Source organism: Tympanuchus pallidicinctus, unplaced genomic scaffold, assembly GCF_026119805.1.
Source record: "Tympanuchus pallidicinctus isolate F22 unplaced genomic scaffold, pur_lepc_1.0 scaffold2, whole genome shotgun sequence".
In the NCBI taxonomy this organism is placed as follows: domain Eukaryota; kingdom Metazoa; phylum Chordata; class Aves; order Galliformes; family Phasianidae; genus Tympanuchus; species Tympanuchus pallidicinctus.
Genome location: NW_026294721.1, coordinates 32,260,373 through 32,279,245, shown reverse-complemented (window position 1 = coordinate 32,279,245; position 18,873 = coordinate 32,260,373). Strand labels below are relative to the sequence as shown.

Here is an 18,873-nt window from a genome sequence, read left to right as displayed (position 1 = left end):
CCATGTGCACCCACTCCAAGGAGAGCTCTGCAGTTGTTGCTTAACAGAAAGACAGGAAGAGTCACATGCATGCCATCACTAGGACAGCAAAGTGTGACTGTGCCATCCCCATAGGGCAAATACTCTTCTGCTCTCTTTTCAGTCCAGATTAAGTCCGTGGGCATCCATTCTGAGTCACCTGCAGTTAAATCAATGTCTGCCTGTTGCTTGAGCCAGTGCTCCTCCTATCTATGTGCTTGTGAGTTCTTGGCTTTAAAACTTCAATAATATATGATATTTTAGAAAAGCAGTACAATTTCTTTACAGACGAAGGCCCATAGTTGCAGTTGTTTGATTTCCTAATTCAAGACTTTCTCCTTTTTTGCGATTTTAATGTCAGCTCTGAAGTATTTGTGAATGGGAGAAATATGTAACTGGTTGTGTATTGTTAACAACTCTTCCACCCGATCTTCCTCCACCCGGTTTTGCCACCACCCGAAACACAGGAGGCAAGCAGCAGCCTGCCCTGGCCAAGTTGAGGAGTTCAGTGCCTCAGGAAGTGATTTGATCGCATTGCTGTGAAAATCTCCTGTCTTCTTGAGAACAAGAAATGCAGCTCCTAGGAAAGCAGAGCATATGTGAAACACTGGAGGGAAGGCATGGAGCAAGTTGCACCCAGTTTCAAAACTCCTTCAGCAGGCTTGGGCACTCTCTGCCAAGTGGAAGGGACCGATGCCAGAAAGACGTGAGAAAAACGTGCACAGACAGCACTTCTGGGAGGGAAAATCCTGTGGAGGAACCACACTTCAGGCTGTGGGGACATCTGAAGGGCTGCACTTCCCTTCTATGTGAAGGGATGGATGAGTCGAAAATCTGTATGTGAGGAACTACCACTGCTGTCTTGCCTAGTGGTGGGAATGTATGCAAAACATCGGGTGGCTCTGTTGGGAAGCCTAGGCTTACCTAAATACCTTCTGTAAACCTGTACCACAGCAGGATGAGTTTTTTGTTTGCATGCAGAACAGGAGGACTTGTCTGGCAGTGGAACCCATGAACAAATACCACCATTCAAATAGCAGCTAATATTAGTAGCTTCTATGGAGAACAGGGCAGTGTTGACCCATTGTCTGAGTTTTCTGAAGTGCAGTCAAACCTTGCTCAAAAAAAATGGAAAAGCGCAGGAGCATAACTTGCAGTGGGCTAGGGTGGGCAAAGGGCAGTGCTGCTGCTAACAGCAGGCAAGTGGGACTGGCTACATTAATGCTGCAGAGTTGAAAATCTAAGTACTTTATACAAATAATATAAAAATGTTTATCAAGAGCTTGGCAGATTTACTTGAACCATCCAGTCTGACCAAGCAAGACAGGTAGGACACGGCCACAGAGAAGCTAGAAGGGAGATAAGGTGTACCTGGGTAGAAGCACAGGGATGTGTGATATGAAGATGTTCTCAACCCCAGAGGAATTTGGGCCTTTCTTTGCTCCAGTTTTCTGAGAGGTGCTTGTTTCACTCCGTATTCGTCATGGCTTTTGAAGGCCCACCAAGTGACAGTGTTAAACGTTAAATGGCAAGCATGATCTTGTGAAGCAATTACTTCTGCAAAGTGCCTCACTGCTGAGACAGAATCTCCTTCCATTAGCTGGATGTCTTCTGTTATCTAAACCTATCTCCTCTGTAATTGCACTAATTAGTATGATTTCAAATTTCATGATGTTTCTCATTTACAGAACACTGTTACCTTGCACCTCACTGACGACATGAGAGTGAATCTGTGCTGTTTACAACAATTCAACCAGTCAGTTCTTCTGTTAGCAATGACCTGTTAAGAGATGAAGTCAGCATGTGCACCAAACCACCAGCCCTGACCACAACATCCCACTGCAATCTGTGTACCCTGCCTGTTTTCTTCACTGCTCAGAACTCCCATGGATGTAACACGTACAGGGAGAGACAAGAGAAAACTCAGGAAATCAGAGGAGGGAGTTGTTCCTGGTTATATTGATGGCAGCTCTTTATTAATTTGTGTCTTGTAATATTCTAGCCACCAGCTAGAATCAAAACTCTGCATGTTGTTTTCAGTGGAATTAGGGGTCTCCAACTCTACCTGAAAACAGAAGACTCCTTGCTGTAGTAATGAAATAAAAAACATTGATGTTACCTTTCCAGACTTTCATCAGGGAATACTACTGCAGTCCACTTTGCAAATATGACTTCAGAATACCTTCCTAGAAGCCAGAAGAGTTATCCAACTTTAAGGCTGTCTCAAGCTCATTTTTTTTCAGCACATCTATGGCATTTTTTTCCTCATAATGAATTGAAGTGACCACATGTAGATGCCAAGTATCTACTCAACTTTCTTCATTTTTCTCTTTTTGTTTTAAAGTATATTCGGTGCTGTTCGAACTGCTCCTTACATGCTGTACATTTTGATGACCAAAGGCCTGAAGCAGTCAGTGTGTGACCAGAGTTTTTACATTGGACCTGTCAGCAAATTCTGGGCATATGCATTTGTGCTAAGCAAAGCACCTGAACTAGGTGAGTACCCTGTCTTCCTATTTCTCTCCAGAGCAGAACGAAGAGAGCATTCTCTCTAAATGCCATCAAGTTCAGTGCTGTTCTTTCTCCTCTGCCTCTCTGCCAGTTTTTCTGAAAAGGAGCTGGGCCTTTGTCGTTGTTTCAAAACTGCTTTTTTTGCAATTAATTTGGCAGAGCATAAAGGCCTTATATTGGTTGCTCTAGTCATACTGGACAATCCCATTTATTTATATACACCTCAGACTGTCCACACAGAGGTCTCCAAAGTATGCCTCATTTAGACACATCTTCAAAGCTGAAACTACAGCTCAGCTTTCTGAGCTTTCTTCTAGCCATTGTCAGCACATCTGTGATGACGCTAGTTTCAGGTAACAGAACAGGTAGGTCCAAGTCCTCAACTAAGCTCCAGTGTATTTAAAGGACCGGAGTCTGCCTCATCACCAACCTGCCCATTAATTTATGTAGCCTATCTGCCAGCCATAGATTTTAGCTATCTAACAACAGCTGGACATCAGCTATGGATTCACAGTTGTGAGGCATCCTGTAAGTGGCAAAAGGCTTACCTGTTCCGCTTTAGAGCTCCTGCTGTTACACATTGTCTTCATCTGTGAGTGGCCACTACTCAAGGGTATTTGGCATCCTGACACAGTAAGAGCTGTAGGTAGAATGAAAACCAGGAAAAGCTAGTAAGAAGTCTCCATTAGGAAACATCAGTTAGAGTTGTAGTTCTAGAGATGTTTTTTTTTTCATGTCTACAACAATTTGCCAGGAACACACTGCCACCCTTCCAATATCCAAGCTTGCCAGTCAAGCACTCTTCATGTGCTTTGTATTTTTGTTTGTTACCCCATGTCTTCCAGCAGCAGGAGATACAAGTCCAGTGTTGCTCGTAGCTGGGGTCTCATGCTTTGCAAGTTCATGCAGAAGATCTGTACATCCAGGTTCATCCCCAAGGGACCAGTATACTTCATGAACGTGATACAGATGTTGAGAAAAAATCCCTTGGTATTCCCTTCATCACTACTAGGCCTGGCTAATCACTTCTGAAGTAGTTAGTGATTGCAGACAAATCTGAGTAGCATCACTGGCAGCCACCCACCCTGTGGATATTGGTGTGAGGCTGGGCTAGAGCCATTGTGTTGGCAAGAAGCTACCTCCATTCTGCAGCATTCATCCTTAAATGTATGTGTGGGCATACAATTATGACCAGTAATGTGCTTCTTCTGAATGCTGAAAGCTATCTTTAGATAGAAGCCAGTTTCCCACAACATCCCTGGCTTTTTAAATCCCAAATCCAGTGTGATGCGGCTTTTTATAAACGGCTGTCTCTCCAGTGATTTATTTGTAATGATACTTATGATATGCATGCCAAAGCCAACTTAACATCCCATCTGTGTGTGTTCTGATCCCACAGCTTATTAGTGTAAGAGAGGATTGTTTTAACAGGAAGAAGACAGTGATTCAGCAGCCTTCCAGCTTTCCTTTAGGAGGATGCCTTTGCCAAACCTCAAAGGGCTGCAGAATTCACTGTGTTCAGGTGTGCAGCAAAATAAGTCTTTACCTTTCAGTAGACAATTTGATTCAGCAAATTACAGGATAGCAATTCATCAGCATAAACACTGGGAGCGACAGGCACCATTTATTTTGCTGTGTCAGAATCTTTTGGTTTCCTGCTGCTTAAATTACTGCAAAACCACTGAAATCTCATTTGGTTAAAACTGGAGGACGTCAGCTCGAACTACGCATCAACAATAAATTGGTCATATGATTACTTATTGAAATGTGAGTCAACATCTTGTAGCTAATGAGATAAACAGAAGTATTATGGCTTATTGGAGACCTTGTGCAGATGGTGCAGTTTCAGTTCCAGCCCTCACTGATACTCTTATTTGGATTTTCAGGGATATATATGTAGAAATAAGGCCCCTGATTCAAATCTCAAGGTACCTGTTTGGAAACACTGTCTATAACAATAGCACATAAGTAGATACATATATATTCATTGTATCTAATTACGTATAGGTTAGATCTAATTGGGATGCTCAGAGCAATCACGAGAAGCAGAAGAAAGAAAAAGGTAGGAATGAGGAATAAAATTTGCTTTTCTAAATCAGTAACATGAATTTACAGAGAGAATATTCATTTCAACATAAACCAAATTTCTTTTTAAAAGCTTTTTTTTTTTTCCAGGCAATTACATACCTTCAGTAATGTACACAACAGCTTTTGCATAATAACATTTAATTAGAGCCAGTTGCAGGTAGACATTCAAACCACTGTGCTGTAGATTTTCTGCTCTCTGCTTTTTTCTTGTAGTCACAGTGCACAATGGACAGCCTGACAGTCGGTAGTGGTGCATGTATGTTCACCTGCCTCACTTCAGGCTTTTACAGATTATGTGTACAGCAAAGACCTATGGAGTATTCAAACAGGGGATGTCCAGTCAACAAAAAGGGGATTCTTGGGTTTTCCAAAAAGCACCAAGATACGAGACCCAAGCTGGCGTTCGGATCTGACAAGCTCTGAGTTCAGTTGCTGAGGTGCTCTTTCATGCTCCAAAAGCACATACTGTAGCAGGAGGAATGGGAAGAGAGCATTGCAGAATTCAATAACTGTGTTTGATGTGTTTCTCATTTCCTCCCCTCCCTTTTTTTTTCTTTTCTGTTTTTTCTTTTGTTACAGGAGATACAATATTCATTATTCTTAGAAAACAGAAGCTCATCTTCTTACACTGGTACCATCACATTACTGTGTTACTTTATTCTTGGTATTCCTACAAGGACATGGTGGCTGGCGGTGGCTGGTTTATGACCATGAACTATGGAGTGCACGCTGTTATGTACTCTTACTATGCCTTGCGGGCTGCTGGCTTCAGAGTCTCACGCAAGTTTGCCATGTTCATCACCTTGTCGCAGATCACCCAAATGTTGGTTGGCTGTGTAATCAACTACCTGGTCTTCTCCTGGATGCAGCATGGCCAGTGCCATTCCCACGTGCAGAACATCATCTGGTCCTCTCTCATGTACCTCAGCTACTTTGTGCTCTTCTGCCATTTTTTCTTTGAGGCCTATATTGGCAAAACCACAAAAGCAAAGAAGGTTGACTAGTGGTGAGAATGAGACAGAAGCCATAGCTCAGGGTCATCAAGAAAAACAAAATTACAAGAAAAGAAAATGGCACAAGGAAACACATATATGTATGGTGCAGCTAAAATTTGGCAGCTTAGGGAAAGTTAGCTTGGTTTAACCCAGTAAGTTTATGATCCTATCATGGTGAGGACTCACTGCAATTTACTCTAATTCAAAGGACTGCTGATGACAGACTCCTTCCTTCTTGTACCTGCCTGCTCCAGAAAAGAAAGAAGAAAAGGAGAAACAGAAAAAAAGTGAGAAGAAAAGAGAAGAAAAGCAGAAAGGAATAATATTGAGGGGGAAAAATAAAGTACATTAAATAAACTGTGTTTCCCTGGGATGGAAAAGAATTTTATTGTGAAAAAAAGTTGCTAAATTCTTTCTAATAGTTTTTCAGCATTAAACTTAAACAAAACATTTACGTTAATGGTAGGATTGTGAAATTAAAATCTTTTCTATAAAAGATTTAGCCAAAATGAAGCCCCAAGAGGATGTCACGTACAGCTGTGTGGAAAGCGGTTGAACTCCATTGTGGTCATGAATGGCAGTGAGAAGAGATTGAGTGCTCTGCTCTGTCCTGTGCCAAGGGAGTAGAGCTGGGAGGCAGGCACCTCTCTGGGGTGCAGGAAGGAGCAGGACTTGTACAAGAGCCTAATGTGAAAAGGAACGCTGTTGCAATACATATCTCAGCAAGTGCATTTTCCAGGTGCGCTTTTCAGCTAAAGGCAAGGAGTTTCTGCAGCAGGATAAGACACAGAGGGTTAAATCAACCAATATATGCTAAATTACCAGGGGCTAATAGCAGATGAATGTTCAGGAAGGAGAGGGAGGCAACTCCTGAAACATGATTTTTAAGAACTATCCATCAATCTCAAATTAACCCACAGCAACACGGAATGGAATGAGGGGAAATGAGAAGCCACTCTAGCCAGCGAGCGGTGAGCGACGCCTCTTCCCATTGATTCCCAAACCGTGCGTCGGGTGGAGCCGGGAGGTGAGGCGAGGGGAAGAGTGCAGGACCGGGCAGCGCTGGCTGGCTCTGTGCCTCTGCACGCACCTGCCAGGCTGGGTGAAGATGTGCCAAGAGCCCTCCTCTGGTCACATGGAGATACTACTGCAAAACATGCCTGGAATAAGATTTTCTTGGGATCGGTGTAGGAAATTAGTCTGAGCGGAGTGATTTTGCTGCAACGGCTTAGCTCTAATGTCCAGAGAGAATTGTTCTTCATTAAACATGTATCTCTCTCTCTGCAGAGTCGGTACTGTAACATCAGACTGACCACTAAAGAAGACACTCTTCTTCTCCGCAGTCGGCTACAGAAATAAGGAGAAATGTGTTTCACTCTGAACCTTAGAGAGCTAGTTGATAACAGCCATATTCTCTCAAAGATGAATAGATTGCATTATCTGTGATATTCCAGTCCTTACAAAGCCAAATAAAATGTGTAAAAGTTCCTAGTATTTCAAAGACGCAAGTATGTAAACTTGATGTTAAATGTGTTAATGTAGTACTCTAAATTGTATCAGTTAGGTAGCTTAACTAAACAATTAGAAGAACTAGATCAACAAAATAGGGACTGCTGTTCTGCGTAGAATACACACACCTATAACTACACCCATATACACGTTCTGTGAATTGTCAGCAAGAAAAAAGCCCAGCGGCAGAGAATCACATTTCCTGGCTAATGCAAAAGATTGTCATTATCTTTCTTGTTTTAATTTGAGATTGTACAGTGCAAAGGGTTTTTTTTTTTTTTTTTTAATTCTGATTTTTAGCTTTAATTGTGCTGTCATTCATGAACCAGAGCTGCTTTAGTATCCTGTTAAGAGATGACAAGGGCTTTTGGTGTCTCATTATATACAAGAGAAAAACAAATAAAGTTACATTCCATGTTATGTGAATGGTCTTACAAATCAAAAAGCCTCTGTAGGCCGAAATCATAATTATAACAAGCAGAAAAGATGTTTACATTTGTGTTATTTAAGTTATTGATGTGCTGACGTTATTTTATGGTACACAACAAGCAGCAAAATGTAATATCCAGTAATGAAGCTATGATATTCATTAATAGAACTACTGTGTACATGGAAACAATAGGCAAAACCAATTAAATGTGTAAACCATTTTGTTTTACAGCCTGGGAGTAGATAACTGTAATGCTGAGTAAGCCTTTATCCTCATGCTTAATTTTGCCCTGGCTAAGAACCAGGCTATGAAGACAGAGTAACCGGGAAAACCCAAATTTCAGGTTACCTACACTCTAGATGGGAAGTGGTGGCCCCATCATGCCACGCAAGGAGCTGCATGCAACCCCTGGTAGCTGGAGGATTGCAGGTAGAGGCTTAAAAGTCCAAGAAGCTTTACAAATAGGAAGTGATACCACAGCTAAGGGAAGACCTGTAACCCAAGTTTTACACAGACAGAAAGCGGGATGGGTTGCTAATGAGTGTGCAAACAACCCACTGTGTTTTTTGTACACTGTGTTCCTTAATTGCATGGGGGAGGGGGGGGTGGGGGGTGGAGGGAGAAGGAGGAGGGAAGCATTCTGTGTGTGCCAGATGGAAATGGTGGCAGTGCTGACACTGAGTTGAACAGAGCAGGCATTTTACCCCCGTTCCCTGAAAGCCCCCACAGGCGCTGTTTGCTCCCAATCTGCCCCCATGCCTGTGAGCTCTCAGGTTAGACCTGGAGATGACCCCAGCAATCCCAAGGGCCAGGTCTCTTCTATGCTGCCTGGTCAGTGGCTCCAGACCAGGGGCTGGCCTATTGGCCTCCTCCAGATGCAGTACAGGTGTACCCCAGATGTGTAGGGAAACCAGTGGAGAGAGGGAGTCCAGTGGGAGGATAGGTTTGCTGGCGAGTATGTGTGTAGGGAAGGAACAGCAAGATCGGACACGTAGGGAATAAATGAGGATTACATCTGCCATCAGAAGTTGGAACTGGCATGTCACAGAGGCATTTCTACATGCCAGTTCCAACTGGCCATGGAGCTTCTCTGAGATTTTACACTGGAGGCAAGTGTGGCAACTAACATTAAAGAAGTTGAGGATATGACCAAAGTCAACATATACTGTTTTTCCTTTTTGGTTGTTTTTTTCCCCCCTCTAAAAAGCACATTCTTGATATTTAGACATCACTTTTAACCCATGTACTTGAACAGCGAGGCAGTCATCTCTAATGTTCCAGCTGTTCCAACCCAAATACAGCTAATTGGGTCCTACTTATTTCCCCTAGTTTAAACCTTGCAGCCACACTTGCACACTATTCTGTCACTACCAGAATCCTTTTTTTTTTTTTTTTTTTTTGGCAATAACTTTAAGTAAAGCTGCAGTTCTGCCATATTCACACATGCATTGGGAGACTACAGCTTGCACAGTGCACTAAAAATTATGGGACTGTGACAGTAACCACAATGCTGTCAGGAGATTCACTGCTGAACTCAGGCAGGTTACACTGATGATAAGGTCAGTCTGCCAGGACTGAAGTCTGCGCTTTGTGTCTGACACATTCATCTAGTGTACTGAAATAAAAACAGTAGGGTTGTGCATGCTTACCTGTAAGCAGCTGTGAGCAGGATTTTTTGGGAAACACCAAGAAGTTGGGTAATTGCCAAGTTCCTTCAAGCTGTGTCTGTGAGGAGAAGGAAAGTCCTCATGCTGACAAGACTCCTGTAGGTCAGTCACAAATGGTGTGCGTCTCAGCTCACTGATAACACGTAAGTGGCTGCTTCCTAAAGACATCTTTCACCACGATTTCAGAGGAAATGATTAAAAGCATTGTCTTACCATAAGGGCTTAAGCGTGTGAAAGGAATCACTCGAAGAGGTCCAGCTGAACAGCAGGGATAAACAAAGCCTGTGTTGTAGGGGAGCATGAACTGCAGGTGAGATGGCAGTGGAGACCAGTCGGTGCCTGGGTAGGGAGGAAGCTTTGAGGACAGGGCTGAGCCACTCGCTGGACTGACTTGTGCACAGTGGCCTGCTTGCCGTGATGCTGTGCAGGGCCCAGGCTGGGCCACGATGGAAGGAGGCTGTAGCCAAAGGCCTCCTGTGGTCTGCTGGTCTATGCTTTAACTGCTCGGCCTGTCGTTTTTCTGTCCTAAAAAGAAAAATGTAGGAGAATGGATGAATTGAGAGCAACGACACCTAGGAGAACGATATCAGGTTTTCAGGTAACAGCCAGTGTAAGGCGCCAGTAAATGCAGATATGACACAGCAGCCTTTGTAAGCACGTGCCATAATGTCTCCAGTATTTGCATTCTGTCTCTGTACTTCAGAACTAGAAACAGAGCTATTGATACACAAGGCATAAATGCAGAACCACTTTTAAGTAACAAAAGTGTCTTTGGTTGAGGAAGAAAGCTCAGCACAGTGCAGACTGTGCCACATAAGCTCAGCGTGTGGCTGAATACCTGCAGAAAATGAGATTGCTAGTGAGGTGCCCGGAGATGTCCACCAGCTTTGCTTCAGTCTATTGCAGTGTGGTTGGTTCAGAGAGCAGTGACAAAAACCGCCCAGACCCTGGCATTAGTCCTCAGTCCTATTTCCAAGAGCCATCTCAATGAGCCTTCTAAAAGAGAAGAAATACAGCTCAGCACTATCAGTGTGTTCCTACTCTTTTATTTCAATACATTTTCATGGAATCCCACAGAATGGCAGGGGTTGGAAGGGACCTCTGAGACCAATGAGTCCAACCCCCCTGATAAAGCAGGTAAAATATAGCAGAGGATGGTTGCCCATCCCATTTATTTTATTAAAAACAAGCTAAAAGATGAATCCCTGATCCTGCTATTACAAACACTTTTGTGGTCAGTGTACACATGGGCACAGAAACCCTTCACTTACAGGGGCAAGGACAGGATCAGTGCCTTGTTAGGGACTTATTTTATAGCAGAGCAACAACCACACACAAAGTAGAATTAATTTGATTTCTTGAACACAAATAAGGTGAGATCTGCACAAGAGCCCTACAGTGAAGGGAGACCAGGGACCTCCCAGTGCATCATAAAGCTCAATAAAATGCTGCATGAAGTGGGGTCAGAGGATATTTTCCAATGGGTATGAAATGATATTCCCCTGAAATAGTGACCTTCCTGAGAAGTCTCATGTCTGTCCGGCCCTCGACAGCTTCAGACAGGGCTGTCTGCTGAAAAAATACAGCTCTGATTGACTTATCTGCTTTCTCTAAAAAGCCACTACATGCTTTAGGCTTTGAGGAGCCTTAAAGCTCAAGCTAGATTTCTATTCAGAAAAAAAGAAAAAAAAAACAAGAAAAAAAAGCAAGGGAAAATAATACATGTACAATAGCTATGAGAGAATAGTATGAGAAATGTCTTTATTTTACCATTTTCAAATGGCTATTTCACTACATAAAATGAAGTTTTTTATTTTATTATTATTTTTTTTTTTGGTATATTGATATTCCAAATAAAATTTTAACTTTTGGTTCAAAATAAAAGGCATCTCCGTGTTTTATTAAGCTGTAGTGCCCAATCAGTATTCTGTAGTGCCATCAAGTCCAACTGTTGAGAAAGAAAAACAATTCTCTGTCTGCTAGGCTACAGCCTGGCTGCTCTGCCTTTCACTTCCCAGCAAATCTCTGCCATGTTCCTATTTCCACGTGCCACACAGAAGCACTATATGTGCATTCTTTCTGTGTGCACACGTGCATCTGTATGACTCGAGTGCAGCGCAATTGGTGCTCACATGTTCTGTATTCACATTTGCCCTTTGGCAGTCCTGATCTCTGCATCTCTGGGGTGAAACAAAACCTGATCCCTCACGTGCCCCTTTTGTTCCCTGAGCATCATGGTTTTGGAATGAGCTATATAGAATAATTTATTTCTGCTTATAGAAGCTTTACATGTCACAAGTAAAGGATTTTGGAAGGGAGGTTGGTATTGTTTTTCCTTCAGAATTTTACTAAAGTACCAGGATTGGTGCTAAGATTCACCAGGCCCATATTTGGGCTGGCTGGGGAGGCATGCAGTGGCGTTTACAGCCCACCGGTGGCACAGGAACTGCTGAGGGCACTGAAAGGCAGACAGTGGAACCCAGCCAACAATGGCTTTGCTGTTCACCTCTTTGGTTTTCGGCATGGCTTTATCTACATAAGATAAATGCTGCACATGTTGGCTGATGGAAATTCAGGGCATGTCTGCAAGATACTTAAGGCCTCAGCTTTTGAGGAGAGCACTGTTTACTCAAGAACGCTTTTGTGCAAACAAGGCCAAGTTTAAGGAGATAAAAGCATTACAGGCCTGCTATCTCTTACAGGAATGAACATAACACCATGTCATTTCTAACTATAACCCGCAGCTACTCCTGCTCACTGAGATTCAGGCTGGAAGGATGTAACATATTGAACCTCAGGTAAATATCCACTCACATCTGGTAGTTGGCACAGTACAAGCACGGGACTGGGAACACAAGCAAGTGTTGAAGAGGAGATGCTCTGGTCTAGCACAGGATGGGTGTGAGGAATCCTCATTTTGAGGGTCCCTGGTCCTGTGACTGCACCCCAGAGGGTGGCAGGAGTGACCCAGGGAGCCTGGAGAAGGCTTTGGGAAATGGGGTGGCCACAAGGTACCATCTGAGGAGTGTTTTTGGTTGAATTTCTGTTCCTGGGCTCATCCCACACAGTTTATACCAGCTGTGCCCTGAGGGTAGTACAGATGTTCAGATTGCTAACAGTACTTCTTTAAAATGAAAAGTAAGGTATGCCAATGCAGCTGGCTTATCAGAAACATCTACTTAGTCTGGATGACTGGGTGGTCAAAACACAACTACAAACAACTATGAAGACACCAGGTTTAGCTCTTGCTTCTGGCTGAGGGCTTTAGTGCACGCCCACCATGCCCTCCACTAAAGCAGCAAGCCTTGGCAGGGCACAAACCATGTAGGGGAGTAGCAAAATCTGTGCAAGCTACACATTTTAAAACATGACTGTACTGGCAAAACAAACTTCAGGATATATGCTCCTGAAGTAATATACGTCTCTCTATATGGACACCTCCAAGCTGATATGTTCTCTGCATGATCTTGGAGTGATAGAATTGCTAAAGTTGTAGAAGACCACTAAGATAATCTAGTCCAACCATCCACCTACCAGCTATATTGTCCATTAACCATGTTCATAAGTACATTTCCATGTTTCTTGAATACCCTCAGGAATGGTGACTCCACCACCTCCTTGGGCAGCCTGTTCCAACGCATCAACACTCTTTAAAAGAAGAAATTTGTCCTAATATCCAAACTGAATCTCCCCTAGCTCAACTGAAAACCATCACCTCTCATCCTGTCACTGTTACAGGGGAGAAGAAGATCTTAGGCTTGTTTGAATTAAATGAGGCAAAACCTGTTCCTTCAAGCTGAAGAAAAAGACTTCAAATGGAATGTGGTGGTGTGCCAGGATCATTGCATACAGCAGATAGTTTTGGTAGGCTGTATGGATTTGCATGCAGAGGCTGGGAACACCTACCTTGCTCAAAGGGTGCGGGTCAGAGAGAAATCCCTTGCAGACAGCTGCCAATTGCTGACAGATAAGAAGGCTCCTGTCCTTTCCATAGCACAGCAAGGCTAAAGAGCCTGAGCGTCTTATTCTGGAAATGAAAGCACCAAATTGGTAAAAAAAATTAAATGATTACAGGTGCAAAAAAGAAGAAGAAAAAAAAAAGAGTTGCTGGTAGCAGAACACTGAAGATAAAAACAGGTGGTCTCTGTTACCAAGATACCTTCTCTTAAGCCTGCCATTTTGTAACTGTTGATACAGCAAACCTGACCAAAAATCCTCATCACAACTTGGAGAAACAGCACACGCTGAAATGCGTTGTGAAACCTTTGACTTTTGTCAGGGTCCTGATCCGGGGAGGTACCTCTGGAGTGCAAACCCAAAACTCCCATGGCAAGATCTCCTTGACAAAGAAAATTGTGAAATTTTGAAGGGAAAGCTGTGAGAGCTTTCTGAGGGCTTGTTTTTGGAGGGGGGTTTGTTAGTTAGAGAGGCTTTCTGTCTTTTGGAGGAGTGAACTTCAAATGTGCATGGCTTGAGAAAGCTTGACACCGATGAGGGTCATGTAGGCATCTCCTTCACTCTTAATTGCATGGAGAGGGGTCTCCTCCTCCCTTTCCTCTCTCCTCCTTCTCTCTCCAATTTCTTTCTTTTCTTTTTTACTTTCCCATACCCTCTGTGTAAGATAGTGACAGAGTATTACTCCAGGAGCTAACTTTATTTCTTGAATTCTGAAGAGATCAAGAAAACACAGCAAAATTCATGTGTTATTCTATACAAAAACACCAATATTTTAATTGCCAAGATCTCTTGAGTGAATACTTGATGTACAAAAGTTTTTGGAGTTGCTTTTCTAAAAAGTTGCAACTGAGTTTTAAAATCAGGAGGTTTTTAAAGAAACAGTTAAGTGGAATTTAGAATTACCGTCCACTGTCTGCAAGTATCTTAGACAGATATTGAATCTGTGCTGCAGGCAAAGCTGTGAAATAGCAACCAAAATGTAAAGTTTTAGAACCCATTTCTGCTCAGGATCCTACTTTCAAACTGTACCTTGTGAACATTCTCTCCCAGTGGGAAAAAAATCTCTGTGGTAGAAAAACTGAGTGGTGGCTAGCTGTCTACACACCAATGGTGCTTTCCAGACATGAATGATTTGGTTCTATGCAGGTGTCACTCTTCTTTTTTTTTTAAAAATGGACGAATGAAGCAATAATGACAATTTAAAAGAAAATTCCAGATTATTGCTATAAGTAAATTGTTCCTCAGCCCTACTGATAAACTCAGTGCCACGGGATGGCACTCTGCAATCTGAAGAGCTGTAGTGTGGACATTTTTTTGCAAATGTAACAGAGAAAGGAAAGTGCTCAGGATAACAACTAGCAAAGACTGTGCATGCAGTAGCCAATAGAGCCAAGATTGAGAAAGAACCATAGAATCCTAAGAGTTAAAAGGGACCTTTAAAGGTCACCTAGTTCAACTCCCCTGCAATGAACAGGGACACTGAGATATCTCTCTTCTCTCTTTTACTTTTTTTTAATTATTAACTCATTTAGATGCCTTTCATTTATGCAAATATGTAAGGTAGTATTATCCACCAACTTCTGTAACTCTTTGCAAGGGCTCCAAGTGTGAAACTTCCAATCCTGTTTGCAACTTGGCGGAACTATTCCCAGTCACACTTGCCTATATCTGTTCATGCCTGTGGCAGCAGTCATGCATTGCACAAGAACAGTACAAGTAGACTACCCTGAGTTAATACAGGCTGTTTATACTGTCCAGTAATGTATACCTTATAATGATTATAACTCTGCAAAGAGAAGAATAATTAAAATAATGAAGTCAAGATGAACCGTAAAACTTGAAGAAATAGCATCCATTAGAGAGTGACTCATCTTTAAGCATCTTCCTCTGTAGCAGCTGGAGCCAAATGTTGCTATAATTATCACCAACAAGGAACATCTCAAAAGTCAGTATATAGAAAGACTCAAAAGAAAATACTTCAGGATTTTAGCTAAAGCTGATTTCTCCATTGGTCATGCAAATGGTAAGAAGGGAACAAATCTCTCTCTCAAAAAAAAACAACCCCAAAAAGGTATTTTGCCAGCAGGACTTCTTAACACATCCTAAACTTTAGAGTAACTACTGCATTCACACTTCTTAAACTTGTTTTCAAAGACTCAAGCTGAAAATCTCAATGTCATAATTAGAGGACAGTACATAATTACAAGGTTTGTGTGATCTCATCCTCTAAGCACAATCCCTCTCCTCCCACAGCTCCTGTTGCTCACTGCCAGCTGTCTGCACCTGTGCAGAGGTCACCCATTGAGGACCCACTGGTGATGGTGTCACCAGTCTCTGCTCTGCAGCAGAAAATGACCATAGATGCACAGTGCCTGCGCAGCTCTCTGCCTCCCTTTGTTGCATCTAGAGCGGCTTGCATTGCAGCAGTGTAATTCAGAGCATGCTTCCACCACACTGCATGGCACTCTGCAATCCACAGACAGCAAATGGCAAATAAGAGAGGTATGCATCCCAACACAAGTGTCACCATCAGAAGAAAGTGAACACCTCTGTGACTTCTCTACCTGCCTCCCCAGCATTTCTCTGTTCTGATGTTTTTTAATTGGCTGCTTCCTGTCAGATGGTTAAAATCATGATGTGAGACCACAGAGAGTTTGCAATGGAGCAAATCCCTCAGTGGCCTGCTGGATCTGCCCTATGACATTGATGGCCATAGTTCAAGCTCCTGCTGCCACAGAGCATCTATCTATGCCACTGGGCATCTAAAAGGAAAGACTGTAGATGCAGAAGTGGCAAAGGAAGCTTCTTTTGCTCCCTCTCTCTTAAACTGCTAGCAGCTGCTAGCAGGGAGGATCATTAGGTCAACGAGTAACTACTCTTTTTGCTGAGCCTGATATCAATCAAAGGCAGCAGCATTTCCCACACCGCCAGGAAAGAGAATCACAGGTGGCATGCTGTGACTATTAGGATGTTTGGCGCCAAGAAACCAAGCTCCTGTGATGTTTCTACAGGTCTGTTCTCCCACCAGAAAAGCTGCCAAAAATCAAATTTCCTTGCTTCAACTTTTAATGAAGCAGGAGACTTTTCAGCATCCTTTCCTTCTCTTTCTGCTTTTCCTCTTTTCTAAGAGGTCGGTGTCTTATGGCACAGCTTGCAGAGTTGCTAAGGCTGGGACAAGGGAGTGCTAATAAATCTTTTCTCCATCTTTAATGAAGTTATCAAAGATAGAATGAACATACATTCTCAAAGAGAAGGGGAAGCCTGAATCAAGACAGAGTCTTCCTTGGGAATAGAAAACACTATTTTTCTTTCATATGATGCAGTTATTTATTTTCCTAGGATCTGACATAAAATAGACTGAGGCAAATCTGTCTCTGCTATTAGCTTGACAACCACATGGAATTTCAGCAGAAAATACTTCAGAAAAGCTGTATAGTTCATTCAAGTAGTAGTTTAAAATGACAGAGATATAAAATGAAGAAGACATCACTCAGTTACTGTGAAGTCTATAAAAATCTTGTAAATAGAGGAAGATCAGAGAGCATCACTAGAATTAAAATCATTGCATTGACCACAGTACCTGTGTGTCAAGCACAACAAATTTGATGAGCTTTCTTTGGCTGTACCTCAGAACCCTTTAATAAACCAGCATTGTTTATCCTTCTATTTTCAATCCAGAGAAGAGTTCGGACATCGTTCTATGGCAGGAACGCATAGAAAGCATTTGTTTTTTCCCAGCAGTGCAGCAAGCCACAACAAAAGCCAAGTTCTGTTGATTGACTGCACCATTATTTTCACACTTAGACTTCCAAACCACAAAAACTGTTAACAGAAAGTCATTGGAAAAAATTGTTCCCGTTCATCCAAACAAGTAGTAACCATTCAGTGTGATAAAGAACAAACAAAAATCAGTGATCTGCTGCTGTTCCTATGTTACAGATAGCAGTTCAGTCACTACCTATTTACGCATCAGCTGAGACTGGAAGTTTTTTCCTAATCCTATTTCCTTCCTCTGCCTAAGTGGGGGTTTAATTTAATTCCTTACAGGCGCGTGTGTACAGGTGGAAATTTTGCAGAGGCACAATTTTTTATAAAAATATATTACAGTGTCTTTCAGTCAGAATGATTTAATGCCATGGGACTTCTCGTTCTCTGCTGTTGAGTAATCTCAAAACTTGATGAAATATCTCACGCAGAGTTCCTTCTGAATCATGCCAACCACAGAGCAGCTCCATCTCTAGAGACGAATAGGAAACTAATTCTGTTTTGAATCATACATGCACTGTAAGCGTGCAAGCTGCAACATTATTTTTCATTCCATGGGATACACAAAGGCTTTTTTGGGGGGAGGAATTCTTCACTACCCACATTTGCTTTCTCATTTGATGAAACAAAATCATGTTTCTTGATCATTATCTTTATCGTTCTGAAAATAGAAAGCCTGAAAAATGTCAGTGGGTAAGGTTTTTGAAGAACTGCCATTCCAAAGAAGGCCATTCAGAATGTCTTGTTCTGGAGCAGACAGCTGGTTTGACCTCCTCAGACTCATCTGCTGTACTTCAAAGCATCCATGGAGGATTTATAGGATATGCAGAAGCAAATGGTAGTGGCAGGAGGAGTGCTGCAGTGGACTGCATGGCAAGGTTGTAGTGCGGCATTTCCATCCCTGGAACTACTGGAGAACGTATTAGAAAGATACAATATTATAGGAGAACATGGTATAGTTATGAAGATAGTTGGCCTTTATCCCAGAGCAGAAAGAACTAGGTGATCTATTGGATTGCCTCTCAGTCCTGTGCTCCTTCCTGTGATTGTTATTACGACCCTTGATGGGTTTTCTTAGCATACTAGAGCCAGATAAAGCACTGTCTAAGAAATATAAAGCTCATGATTACTGAGCTGTATGCTTGGTAAGAACAAGATTTCATTTTCTAAAAATGACTGAACAGGTTTTATGGCAGTGGATCAGATATGGCCAGGAAAGTATACTTAACTTGTGGAAAATGACTGAAAGAAGCCCTCAAGCAGCTGCTGGCAGAACAGTTTTAAAAAGCATAATCAGTCTATGAATGAAATTAATGGAAAGTTATGGTAGAAAAGCAGTAAATATGAGAAGCAACTACTGTTTTTCTAAGAGTCATGTTGAGCCACTGATGGCAACAGAATTTCTATGAAGTTTCAATAGCAAGTGTGAATGTGTTCTGTCCTAAGTATAAATTCATAGAATCACAGAATCATTAAGGTTGGAAGAGATCTCTCAGAACATCTAAGTCCAACCAACCACCTACTGCCAGTATTTCTCAGCTATGTCCCTTATTGTCACATCTCCGCAGTTCTTGAACACCTCCAGGGTCAGTGACCTCACCACCTCCCTGGGCAGCCTGTGCCAGTGCCCAACTGCTCTTCTGGGTAAGTTTTTAATACCAGCTTGAACCTCTTTTGGCACAACTCGAAGCCATTCCCTCTCCTCCTAGCTTGTCTTCTAAAAATCAGAAGTTTACCAAGAGAAGCTTTCCACCAGGTTTTACACTTCCTGGTTGAAAGCTTTGCTGAAGCAACAATGAACACAATGCACAGAAGTGTTCAGGAAAGAACCAGTGTCTCTGAAAATGTGTTGTGGGGGGAGATCCTTATACAATGCAGATTTCTCTTTCCTACCAGCCCTTCCACTGCAGCTGCCATTCTTAGAGTGCTCTCT

At 42.4% G+C, this 18,873-nt stretch overlaps 1 protein-coding gene across 2 annotated transcripts in view; it reads left to right on the top strand.

Annotated features, from left to right (window-relative positions):
- The window catches only part of ELOVL6 (ELOVL fatty acid elongase 6), a 66,030-nt gene extending 58,489 nt beyond the window's left edge, over window positions 1–7,541 (top strand). For both annotated transcript variants that reach the window (XM_052681869.1, XM_052681870.1), the window contains exons 3-4: window positions 2,363–2,514; window positions 5,197–7,541. In XM_052681869.1, the coding sequence (XP_052537829.1) occupies window positions 2,363–2,514; window positions 5,197–5,621 (577 nt within the window). In that variant the 3' untranslated portion in view covers window positions 5,622–7,541. The remainder of the gene's footprint in view (window positions 1–2,362; window positions 2,515–5,196) is intronic.
- The last annotated feature ends 11,332 nt before the right edge of the window (window positions 7,542–18,873 follow it).